The sequence below is a fragment of the Cynoglossus semilaevis genome, chromosome 16 (assembly GCF_000523025.1).
Source record: "Cynoglossus semilaevis isolate Cse_v1.0 chromosome 16, Cse_v1.0, whole genome shotgun sequence".
NCBI classification, from domain to species: domain Eukaryota; kingdom Metazoa; phylum Chordata; class Actinopteri; order Pleuronectiformes; family Cynoglossidae; genus Cynoglossus; species Cynoglossus semilaevis.
Genome location: NC_024322.1, coordinates 12,923,988 through 12,937,112, shown reverse-complemented (window position 1 = coordinate 12,937,112; position 13,125 = coordinate 12,923,988). Strand labels below are relative to the sequence as shown.

Genomic DNA, 13,125 nt, shown 5'->3' with positions numbered 1-13,125 from the left:
ATACACACAACTACATATGTGTATACATATACACACAACTACATGTGTATACATATATACATATACACACAACTACATGTGTATACATAAACATATACACACAACTACATATGTGTATACATATATACATATACACACAACTACATATGTGTGTATATATGTACACATATATACACACATCTGTAGATGTGTGTATATGTATACATATAATCTCCTACATATTTGTATACATATAAACATATACACACACAACTACATATGTGTATACATATATACATATACACACAACTACATATGTGTATACATATACACACAACTACATGTGTATATATGTACACATAAACACACACACTCCTACATATGTGTATACATATACACACAACTACATGTGTATATATGTACACATAAACACACATACACTCCTACATATGTGTATACATATACACACAACTACATGTGTATATATGTACACATAAACACACATACACTCCTACATATGTGTATACATATATACATATACACACAACTACATGTGTATATATGTACACATAAACACACATACACTCCTACATATGTGTATACATATAAACATATACACACACAACTACATATGTGTGTATATATGTACACATGTATACACACATGTAGGTATGTATATGTATACATATATACATATACACACAACTACATGTGTATATATGTACACATAAACACACACACTCCTACATATGTGTATACATATACACACAACTACATATGTGTGTATATATGTACACATGTATACACACATGTAGGTATGTATATGTATACATATAATCTCCTACATATGTGTATACATATAAACATATACACACACAACTACATATGTGTGTATATATGTATACATATACATCCATATGTATACATAAACTTAAACAATAATATATGTGTATATATATAATTAGGCTAATACTTACCTCTGTTTACGTCCCTCTTTTTCTAGATTATATAAACCCTGTCGAGGAAAACCCCTTCGTCACACGTCGAAGGAACGGCGATGCCCATGCAGTGATTGATGGAGCAGGTTGCCATGGCCTTCACATGCCTGGAGCAGTTGCTGCTGCTGCTGCTGCTGTCCCTAAGAGTCAGACATCCCATAGGGACGATGAGTACATGAATGAGCCACTGTACCTGAACACCCTGCTGAAACCCGGAGACAAGAACGGATTAGCCGGTGCAGTCTCCATCTCTGGTCCTGCGTCCTCTGTTGCCCAGCCAGTTTCTCAGACACTCAACCAAGCGCCATCAGGTCACACCGTCACATCCTCTGGATATGGAGTACCTCCCGGCCACTTGCCCCATTCCTCATATCCATCTCACACCCTGCATCCAGGGCATTCGGGACACACCATGCACTCAGGCGTCACCAGCAACACCATCCTGTTTGATAAGAAAGGCAAAAAAGCCACTTTTGACAATCCTGAATATTGGCAGCACAGTCTCCCCCCAAAGTCCACAATGCACAACCCGGAGTATCTACAGGACTGCAGCACGCGCTTTTTCTACCGGCAGAACGGACGCATTCGCCCCGCCGTGGCTGAAAACCAGGAATATTTGTCTGAGGCTGCTATGAAAGCGGGGAACGTTTTGCCACCTCCACCATACCGACAGAGGAACACTGTAGTGTAGTGACCCGCCTACTGTACAAATGAGGAATGACAAGGGGGATAGAGGTTAAGACAGAAAGACCACACACAGTTCTTTGATTTTCTTGCAGTGCTCATCAGTCTGGGATCTCCTTGTACCTTGTGTGAGCACTTCTCTCCATTAAATATATGATTGCAATTCTTATTCTTTCTTTGTTCTGTCTTTACAGGAACTCATTACCACTGACGGACTCTCCTGCCCTCCGCCCCCTAAAACAGATTATCATTGTTATCGGTCTTGTGTCGTCACAGCATTTTTTTTGTGCTAGTTAGACGCAAAAACAAACGCAATCAAAGACTGAAAACAGATGCTTAGTAGAAACAAGCCTAGGTTAGCCCAAAGAGAGGATTATTGCCATTGACCTTTCTTGAATTTCTTTTTTTTTTTACTCCCATAAATCATTTTTCATTATCCTAATTTTTGTTTACCATGGGTAACATATAAGCACTTGGAATTAACAAGAAATATTTTTAAATTATTTTTTGGAATCAAGATCTTGTCTGTTTTTCGTCCCTTTCACTGCAACGTTTCCTTTAGCACACACTCTGGTTTGTATTAGCTCCACGAGATCACAGTTAGCAACAATTTGACTGTCATTACCAGCGTTAACTGCAGCACTTGGATTTATGTCTAAATGGAGTTGGTGCCTGGGGACGGACAACTCTCTTAAATGGGACAAGGAGCATGATTGTGGAGAACTTTTGAAACGGGCCTTAAGAGAAAAATATGACTTCACAGGAACATTAGTTTTGTCTTTTTCCTCCTTTTTTAAAGCATTAGAAATCTGTTCTCGTTGTCACGTTGTCTTATAGAGGACTTAAATAATGAAAAACAATACAGACACTCTCAGCCAAAGCACAGTGGAGATGGCAAAGTGACTTACCCTGCAGAGCTGTAAATATGCCAATTACATGTCATTACCACTCGCAATCTGTGGCCTGGGCTGTGCGCGGAAATATTCTTAGTGCATTAAGCGACGAGGGTAAAATGTTTCTGTTTGGTTCTCTGTCAGATGAGTTGCGGTTCTTTGGTGAAAAATACGTTTGAAACCTTTAAAAGACATTTAATTTAAAGAGCTGAGAAAATGGGACTTTTTTTTTCAAGAGCAAACTACGGCTAACTTTATGTACGGCCAGATGACACAGAACCTGTAAGCTGTGAGACACCAGCATGTCTCATAACTTGGCCTGGGGGCTGGGGTTATAAGCAGAATTAGTATTTGTGCACAGCTAAATTGATTTTGCTGTTATTCCAAATTGTTATTTTTGCTTGGCTGATGTTGCAATAATAATCTATAGTGGGTAAAAAAAATGTTTTTGAGTTCGGCCTGCGAATTACTGCAGCCCAAGCATTCTATCATAGAGTAATCGGCCAATAGAAAGTCTTTTGTGCACAGTAAAGTATCATCATTTTGATAGTGATTCGAAATACAGTATTGCATTACAAACAAAGTTGCCTGGATACACTTTTTTCTGAATTTAAATTGAATATTTTTAGAGTTGAATTTCTGTCCATACCATAGTCTGGTACTTTGCATTTGCCTTGATAAGGGGTCGCAAAGCTGGACAGGGCTGCTCTTTAAATTAAAGTCCAAAAATACATACTCAGTTATATCAATATTGGATATTCAGTACACATCAGACTATCTGTGTATAGGGATTACAAAACAAAGAGCACATTTTGTTTAAAGTTCACAAACACTTACCCACAGGAAGTCGCCGTTGGTGGAAAGTTTCAGAGGCAGCGACGTGATGACCAAAACACAGATGTCGTGTTTTCGCTCCCTTTCATATTTTATGAGGAAGAATAATAATCCAGCTGAGCTCCAATCAGGACACAGGCTGCCACGCCGTAACAGGATGTCAGACCTGCAGAAATTACAGTATAATGGAAGACAGATTAGTGCCATAATATCACATTCACCGCAGTTATAAAATTGAAACCCTCCTCCGCCAAACATAAGTTTAGATGACGGATGGGATGTGGGCTTTAAATAATGTCTCCAATTCAACCATGTGTTGAGCCTCGTTCAGGCTTTGACTCTGCTGTTAATACGCTTCATTTTTCTTGCCTTGTGCCGACTTGAAACCAACTTTGAAAGTCAGACTGCTGTATGTACAGTCTGTACGGATGCGTTCTTTACGTAAATGTGCGCAACATGGAGTGTCTCCTCTTCATTGTTAGCGGGAGAAGTCACTTGTGTGAGTATCTTTCCACCAGCACCCACCAAGTATCAGTTGGTATGCTTTTAGACTACTGTGTGGCCGTGTACTTAAGTGCAACGACGGCAGTGGAGAGTCACCGAAAGGTTCTGTAATGGATCTCAGTGGAAAAATAAAGCCAATCTTCTGGAGGAGAAAACCTGCTGCTGCTGACAGCCAGCAGGCCTCACAAGGGGCTTTTAGCTTTCTGAATGCTAATTCCTCCACTTTGGCTCGTTCAGTGGGGAAATCATGTTACCCAACATCTCACCCCGTGCACCAGCTGAGAGACCCCGAATGACAGGCAATAGGCTGTAATACTACTGCAAGTTTAAAGCTGAGGTATTAGGATTCCAGATATGTTACTGGAACAATGCATCAATGTTACAAAGGCTCACAGCAGAGAATGTGCAAGTGCACCACAGCTGGCAGAGGAGATCACAACAGGCTGCCATGCTGTGTTCCACCTCAGAGGTGGCTGTATAAAATATACGTAGCCAACACTGTTCTGCAGCTCCAGCTGTAACACAGATGCATATTAAAAAAAAAAGCTTTGTCTGAACTGAAGGCAAGCTAAGACCTGGAAAATATGAAGAGGAAAAGTTTTGGATGCAGCAAAAACCTTAATAATAATACATGTAGTATCATAGTCTAGTAAAAACGCCCAGTGCTTATATTTATTCATTCTTAAATGGCAAACAGAAAATACTTTATATATGTATATATATATATATATATATATATATTCTGAAGGGCAAATTGGATTTGTTAGTGGCATCTAGTCACAGGCCAGATGTTGGGGTTCATGGTTGGAAAGTGGCCCCCGGGCCAGGAGTTTGACTTATTAATTGAACGGTTGTATTTATTTTTCTCATTTTCTTTTTTTCTTTTAGTCATGGTTCTCACATGATTTATAAATACGAAACACATGTTACCACGTGTACTGTGAATACTTTTTCTTTTTCAGTCCTATTTTGTGATTTTTAGCGTTAGTGTCGTTCCTTTCCGTGATGTTTACATAGACCAAACATATTCTGGAATTGTACATTGACGCCAGGCTGTTGATAGTGTGTACTATTTAAATACTGCTGGGTAAAGAGGATCTCACTTTGTTTACAGTGGAATTTTGTTTGCAGATTTTGTTCAGTGTCCACATAAGGATATTCTAACGCCCAAAATCTACTAAGACGGGCATCGTTGTCACATTTTAATAATTTTTCCTGCTTACATTTAAATATTGATAAATACAATTTCAGTAATTCCAAAATTTGCCCCCTCGCCTTCGACAAAAAGATAATTTAGTTATTTTTATGCCCCCTCGCCTCCGACAAAAAGATAATTTAGTTATTTTTAATACATAGCCAGGCCATTTAACGAGGTGCTATCGAAGGAGAAGATCTGTAGGTACGACAAAATGCTAATTCTGTGCGTACCATCGTTTCCATTTTAGTATGAAAACTGAAGGCTGTTGGTGCGATTCTTTAACAGTTGATATTTGTCACCTGACTTTACAGATTTGCAGTTGACACAGGTCTAAAAAGTACATTTTTACACATTATTTTGGTACAGATGCAATTGAAATAGTTGTATTTTATACAACAGAGAACATATAAATATTCACTCCTACCATTTAAATCAGGGCCTCATCAAACGTCCAGAGAAACATCTGGAACCAAGTGGTCACCGTCATCACGTCCCCACTCCCCTGTGCAACCCACGACTCTGTGAAGACAAACGGGTCAAAGGTCAACAGAGCACAGCCTACTTTACAAGTCTATTTAATTCATATCAGACCAGATAATGTTGTAAAGTCGTCGTTCATCAGATAAGGGGATTTCTAAAAACTTCAAATAATCTTCATCAAATATGGATAGTATTTTTATAGCTAGGTGTTGACAACGGACAGCATCTCTGTAAATGTGACGTCGCAGACATTTTTTCCAACTCAACATTTTTTCTTTTGAAGAGTGTGTGTGTGTGTGGGTGGGTCACCTCCGCCTCATTTCTCAGTTCTATTGTGACAGTGAATGTGTGTGTAAACAGAATTAGACAGATTTTCATTTGTTTCGTACACTGTCAAAACAAAGTTTCAAACAAACTAGAAAATACTCAGTATTTATTCATCATTTTCAGTTTGTTTTTGTTTTGTTTTTCTTTATATTCAGTGTTTAACCGGCTGATATAAAGCTTTTAATTCCCTTTCCTTTAAGAGTCCCAGATTCAAGTCAATGTTATTTTCTGATTATATTGAGCTGTTTGTCCATATTTGGCAATACTGATTGAACGCTGTAAGAATATTTCAGTGGCTTTGAAAACCAGGTGATTGGAATCAGTGATAACTTATTGTACATAAAGGTTGGTAAATACTACTTCACAAGAACTTTAATGTTCACTCTTGTCTATATAGGTCAATGGATTTTTTTTTTCATTTAATGGGAATTTTTTTTTCAGTTGTTGCTGAGCTTCATGACACAAAGACTGGCACCAAAATTATTAAAAAAAAGTGACTTGTTGTATTTCTTTTGTTGTACTGTAGCAGGTACTCGGTTGGACAATTGCAGTAGAACTTACTGTGAGTTGTATTATATTTTTGTCGTGAGTCACTCAAGCACAAGTCATGTTGTTTAGCAGGAACTGAGCCAGACTAAGAGAAGTTTGTGAACACAGACGTTGACATTTTACCCAGTGTCAGCCCTGGGTTAGTTAGACGTTGTCATACTTTTATATACGGCCCATCATCTACTGAATACTACTGCGGGCCTATTTTACACTCCATGTTGTATATTCCATTACATTTGATGATTTGGGTGTCGATTGTTTTGTTTCAAAAATGTTAAAAGAATCAAACAATACTGAGGTCAGAACTCTTTAATATAATTACATAAGTTCTGAGGTTATAAAGTATATCGTAGGTTACGATCTCTCCATAACGTCCACAGGATGATTGAAAAATTAGTTGTTTTTTTTACGCCCTCCCTGTATCTCATTTTACTAGTTTTAAATGTTCCTTTTCACTGGTAAATTGACACGGTTCCCAAACTGGAACATTCAAATATGTACCCCTCTCTTTTACTACATGAATCTGTCAAAAGTATATTTTTAATTCAATATAAATAAAGATCAGTCAATATTTAAAGAAGAAAAATGTTCCTTCATTATGTCATTGTTGTTACCTGTCACAGTCTCAGTATACTGACGGTAAAAGTTCACTTTCACTGTCATATATTTAGACTTTGAAAAACTAATTTTGATTTGTTAATATTATTATATCTTTGTATGGGTTACAGTGTTGTGTTCTTTATATGGTATCTCTCTCTCTCTCGGACTCTGTATTTACAGATGTGAATGAATTGTTAAGTGTTCTTGATTTAGCATTTATTGCTAGCTAATTCTCTAACAGCTAACAAACAGTAGCAATGAATGGCATGAGGGTGAGTCAAAAAGTTTTAAGAAAGATTTGCAAAAGATTTCTTTCAAAATATATCTGATAAGTCTCTCAGTCCAGGCTGACAACTTGTTGTTTTATTTTATTTTTTCTACAGATTTTACAAGACTGCAAATGGACAGATTTGAAGTCGGAGCAAATGTCAAGTTTACGGACCCAACTCTAAGAAGCAGCGGTGACGGTGAGACCCTCAGAATTCAAAGATATTTGCTAAACAATGTTTAGAAATGCAATTGTTAATTTGATTACGAAACAAAAAAAATCCTGGACTGGCTCCAGGTTTTTATATTGAGTTGTGTTGGTTTATTGACATTGCAGAGAATTAAACGCAGTTTAACATGATCAAAGTAACTGAACTGCTCGGAGATGTTCCCCCTGGGACTCTGATTGGCAGAGCACAGGGCAGACCTGAACATCCCAGTGGGGTCTCAGTGCAAATAAGATGCTCAACAGATTCGACAGGTGATGATAACTAAAATCCCACAGGATCCAGTCTTGTTTACAGACAGTTTAATTCATGATCTGCTGTTTTTCAATTTGTCATTTCAATTAAATTAAAAATGCATTCTTTAAAAATATATTTAATAATTAATCCAGTATTTTTTTAAATGTAGTAATTTAGATACAATGCAATGAAATTAATGATTATCTGAGGGTTTTTTTTTTTTTAACTGTTTGACTCACTCTCATTGTACCTAAATGTCTACTATTAAGTCACTGAGATGAACAATTCTTCAGCCTGTAGTCACTGCATGACATCTTCATTTCTCCCAAATAATGACAGGCAGCAGACTGTAAAAACAAACGCAGCCATACAGATGGTGGCGCCCTCAAGCTAAAAAGTGCAAGGACTCAAACAGTGGCTTCACTCTTATCACCACGGCCTATTTTCTTTGTTCTCTCTGTCAGAGGTACACACAAACGTGTACATGTAGAAATATCACAAAAGACCACCAATAATCAGGTGCCATCACTTCTGACACTCGCCCGTGCGTGATGGATGCTTCTCCACTGCGGCTGATGACATTTTACGGCATTATCATCGGAAATCCAATAACGAGATCAGCGTCTGAGCCTTTGCCCCGTGCTAAGTCAAATCACTTGCCTTAAGATGGTAATAGAGTGTGATCGAAACTATTTGTCACTGCCTCTGGTCTCACACCCCCGTGCCAAACCCCTTTGACAAAGTGTATGGATTTTGAACCTGATATGAAGGATGACCTGTGCGGATGAATGTAAATTATCTTGAATGTCTGCAGGTAAATGTATTGACTGACGCCTTGCAGAAAATAAAGGTGGAGGCTTTAATTGACAGCCCATTAATCTTTACCCCGACGCAGAAACACGGAGCGTTATCTCCTCATATTTTAATGCCCAGGTATTTTCAAATGTTCTTATTTGGGCTGTCAAAATGAATTTGTAAAATTGATATGATAACACTGTTAACCCACGGTGATGCTAATTCAGGTATTGTTGTTGTAATACAGTCAATTAACTTGTAACACTGCTGGGAAACGTTCTAATTTCACAGATGTAGCTTGAGCTTTAAATTCCATCTCAACTTTAACTTCAGCTCAGAACCTCAGCTCGTCAGTCCAGCACCAGTGAGAACAGGGCAGTGAGGAGGTCTACGGCTAACAGGCTAACAGGCTAACAGGTGAGACATAATTTTATTATTTTGATTATTTACAAAACAGTCTCAAGTGTGAAACTCCAACCTAATTTTTTTTTATTTCTGTTCCAGGAAAAATAGGACTACAAGTTGTTCTCAACTTACATCAGAATTCCATTTCTACGACAGAACGTGTGTGGATTTTCACATATTGTACGTAAGTACTTATGTCACTCGTCTACACCAACACAGTGGTAACGTCATAATCTAGGACATAAAAACATCACAAGAGTCTGAGGGCAAAAATATTTCACAAAAAACACAAACACAAGAAAGGGAATGAACCATTTCACAAAAAAACAACACAAACACAAGAAAGGGAATGAACCACACTATAAAACGTATGGCGTACAACCAGCAAATGTAAACTGAAAACGTATGGTGTGCAACCAGCAAATGTAAACAAAGTCATCCACCAACAAGTTCCCGTGCTAAATCACTTTTAACGCCATTCATCAGAACGATGGAACAGGACTTTCTTTAAAAAATTATGGGAGACGGAGACGTAACCATGAAACACCATAGGTCCAGGACGTCCTGTCTTTATAACTATTTATTATTTATATCTTGGTTATATAACAATCACAATTGGAAAACCCTTCCTCTTAAGGCAACTCTTCCAAAGACAAAGGTCAGAAACTCTTTTTCCTAGTTGAATAAACTTGTTGTCACAGCAACCAAGCTCTACAAACCTTGAACAAAGATCAGCCATATCTGGATGGTCCACGACAGTAGATACTAAAACGCCTTCAGGGAACGCCGTCATAATTTTAAATGTCAATCGCCTGTACTGTATCACCAAAGCTCTGAGGCTTGTTCTCCTTCTTAGATATTTTGCTATTACTACCTCTTTCACACAGGGTGTATGTGCGGAAGGGAGGGGTCGAGGGGGGCTGCCTCTAAATCCCGGCATGTGGGCAGCATGTGATTGAATGGACTGTACAAAGCCCACTAAGCAGTGTTGCAATTCCTCTTGAGAGCTTTCATTATGGAACAACATATTGGATTCTCTTCACAGGCTATTCGTCTCCAGAGGCTACGATCTCTTCAGGAGTTCACACACAAACAGACACACCACACACACGCGCGCGCGAACCTACAGGAAACACCATACAGGAAACCATGCCAACAGCTTAGTAATAAACACTGATTCGGAATGGATCTGATTTCCTACGGTGCTGACGTGAAATGTTCTCAATGTTGGTCCTGCCAGTAATTTACACAGCATCACTTGTGCGGTTTCTCCAAAGATCAGTACACACAAGTAAACACACACACACACGCATATCTACAGAATGGATTTAAACCCTGTCACACAGGTTAAATTATCACACAGTATAGAACAGAGGGCAGGGCCGAGTTGAGGGACATAAAATCTATACCACACTGTGAAACGGTCAGAGCAGAGGTGATGCTACTGCAAGCCTTACTTCATTAATTCAATTTAAAAGCTAATTTTGTTGCTGACTTATTTTGTGAACTTAAAATAAAAATGAAGAACCTGCAGACCATGACTGACGAATAAGCACAACAGCTTGACCTTCTGACCTTTCAGGACAAGGCAACCCAATTGGAATAATTACAATAATAAGTTCCTTATTTTTTATGGTCATCGCTGTTTTGTTTTTTGTTTTTTTGCCTTCCAGTCCTCGGCATCAAACCCGACTATTAGAAACAGATAAGAACCATCTTTACAACTTCAGCTAAAATCATCCGATGTAACTTCTCACCCCACATCCAGCTGTAAAATACCTACATTTCTAGTGTAGTAATTCAGTACAATTTTGTAAGCAGCACTAGACAAATAATGTCTACGTGAAAAGAAAATGCTACCATTTTTTAATTTAATTTTCTTTTTTTTGTAGGAGTCTTGGCATCGTCTTTCCTTTTCCTGAACAAACCTGAGGCCTTAACAACAGCACAAAGCCCAAGGAAACTGAGGTAAGACATCAAATATAAACCACTACACCGTGCACTAACTCTAATTAAGAATAAACATCATTAGGACACCAGGCTGCAGGGACGACCCGTCTTTAGGAAAATACGTGGACCTTTGTGTTGTCATGTCATTTTGAAAACAGACCAACCTGCGACTGCAAGAAATTATTATTCCATTACTTAGAAAAAAGAGACAACACACATTATATAACCCTATATTGTGAGAATTAATTATGAATGCTGTTTTTTTAAATTATTATTATTTCTTTAAATGAGTAGGAATCAGTGAGTCAACAAGAGAGAGAAGAGAACAAGAGAACAACCGTGACTAAACTGTAAACATCTGCTCATTATTTTAAGGGTTATGGTATTCAAGGATATTTCTATGACTTGTTTAGGCCCAATTTAAGTCATTGTTAGAATATGGGTGTACATAATGATCCAGTGCATCACAAATGTGCTAATCAGTTCGGATTGCAGGCTGGCAATGACCCCGAGCCCCTCGTTTATGTAGAATTGAATGCAGGAATCTGGCTCAGCGAGGTCCGGGTGACAGAGAGTGGGAGACTCAAGGCCAATTTATCATGATTTTTCATGATTATTTATTTTGAAATACTGAGAGAAAGTAGGATTGTTTACTTTCCTCTGTATGTAATGTTTTAGCTTATAGCTCGCTTCATTCATTTAGCTGTTTGAGTTCACATTCTAAAACTTTATATATAAACAAAAACATTTAAAGAATGATGCCAGTCTAACCCTTACCGAAGGCTTTTGTTTTGTTTTTTAATTTGGATTTCCTGAATTATTGTAATGAAGTGCTGTATGACTCACCACCACAGGTTCACGAGGGTCTGGTGCGGTGCAGTGTGATTTGGTTGGAGGTCGTGGAGAATGCTGCCCCGTGACCCGGTAACGGATAAGCGGACGAAGGTGGATGGAAGTTCTGCATGTACACACCTGTGTGAGCAGGTCGAAGGTCCGTCCCTGGAGAGTTTGGGAAAAGAAGAAAGTGGAACAAACTTTATCAACATCAGCTGAAAACATCTTTTTTTACTTAGGTAAGTTATAATAAAATAAGACATCCATAATCGGTGGAACATGTTACATCCTAGTAAAACATTACAAGAGGATAAAAAATGTCCTGGTTACATTATAGCTATATAATGTATAGATTTAGGACAATTAATACATTTTTATTAAATGTTAGGACATTTATGTTTTTAAAAGAATATTATTAATGTGTGTTGCCTTTGATCAGTGGTTGATGTACCAAAGATTTCATCATATTTTTTCAACATCTGACCAAACATGACATGCTAACTTAGGATTTTGCTGAAAAAAAATGTAAGAATTCTCAAAATATTGAGCAGCATGCAGACAAGATACATTTTTCATGTATTTGTTGATATCAGAATTAAGTGTTTGGACAATATCGAGATATCAGACATTGATAAAAAGTTCAAATCAGAAATCCCTATTTATAATTGTTTTGCAACTCATTCTCCAGACAGGAGCCTACATAATTGTGTCTGGCAGTGGTGTGACTGGCAGCGATGACCCTCGCTCTGTCATTGCTCTCCTGTGAACTGCGGTGGCCGAAGCCATCCGGAAACGCTCACTGGACCGCTGAGGAACGAAGCTGCTCCTGGGTCTCATATTCTACCTGTCTGTCAAAGCAGCTGTTCACAGGCAGTGGAACTGGACAATGACTCGAGTGGTGCCTCTGCAGAGTCCAACTAAAGACTTGACTAAACTGATTCAAAGTGAGTTACACCACTCAGAGACTGGGCTGATCCTCTTTCTGATATCACATCTGTAAACATACCTGACTCTTTTGTTTCATGCTGTAAGTTCAACTAATAAGAACAGAGTTTCTGGAAGTATTTAACCATGAATGTTTATAATTTTCCAATAATTTACAAATTAATGCTGTATGTACGAAGGACAATGTTTTAGGACAACCTTGCATTTTAGAGAAGATTTTTAGAATCTTATTAAAATAAAGGTATCTCTCAAAATGTGACCGTTTCGTGTAATTTATGGTCAAAATCTAAAAAAATTTGTAAAATTATTTTGCAAAATTTTATCTTTTCCTGCATGTTTCTCATAAATTAAGGTTATTTACAGAACATTTTAAGAATTTTTTTCTATTAAATTTTTGTGAGATTTTTTCACGATGGTAA

At 37.9% G+C, this 13,125-nt stretch overlaps 1 protein-coding gene and 3 long non-coding RNA genes across 6 annotated transcripts in view; 2 read left to right on the top strand and 2 right to left on the bottom strand.

Annotated features, from left to right (window-relative positions):
- The window catches only part of LOC107989802 (uncharacterized), a 2,052-nt gene extending 907 nt beyond the window's left edge, over window positions 1-1,145 (bottom strand). The window contains exon 1 of the long non-coding RNA XR_001761319.2: window positions 957-1,145. This is a non-coding gene — a long non-coding RNA (uncharacterized LOC107989802). The remainder of the gene's footprint in view (window positions 1-956) is intronic.
- The window catches only part of erbb4b (erb-b2 receptor tyrosine kinase 4b), a 96,214-nt gene extending 92,829 nt beyond the window's left edge, over window positions 1-3,385 (top strand). For 2 of the 3 annotated variants that reach the window (XM_017039971.2, XM_017039969.2), the window contains exon 28: window positions 983-3,385. In XM_017039971.2, the coding sequence (XP_016895460.1) occupies window positions 983-1,668 (686 nt within the window). In that variant the 3' untranslated portion in view covers window positions 1,669-3,385. The remainder of the gene's footprint in view (window positions 1-982) is intronic. The other variant, XM_017039970.2, reaches the window with a different exon arrangement.
- LOC103392209 (uncharacterized) lies at window positions 1,282-11,910 on the bottom strand. Its single transcript, XR_001761318.2, has 4 exons — window positions 11,774-11,910; window positions 5,515-5,609; window positions 3,392-3,554; window positions 1,282-1,419 (listed from the first exon to the last, which is right to left on the bottom strand). It is a non-coding gene; the product is annotated as an uncharacterized LOC103392209 (long non-coding RNA).
- LOC107989803 (uncharacterized) lies at window positions 9,397-12,555 on the top strand. The gene is made up of 3 exons (XR_001761320.2): window positions 9,397-10,945; window positions 11,782-12,000; window positions 12,450-12,555. It is a non-coding gene; the product is annotated as an uncharacterized LOC107989803 (long non-coding RNA).
- Window positions 12,556-13,125: the final 570 nt, after the last annotated feature.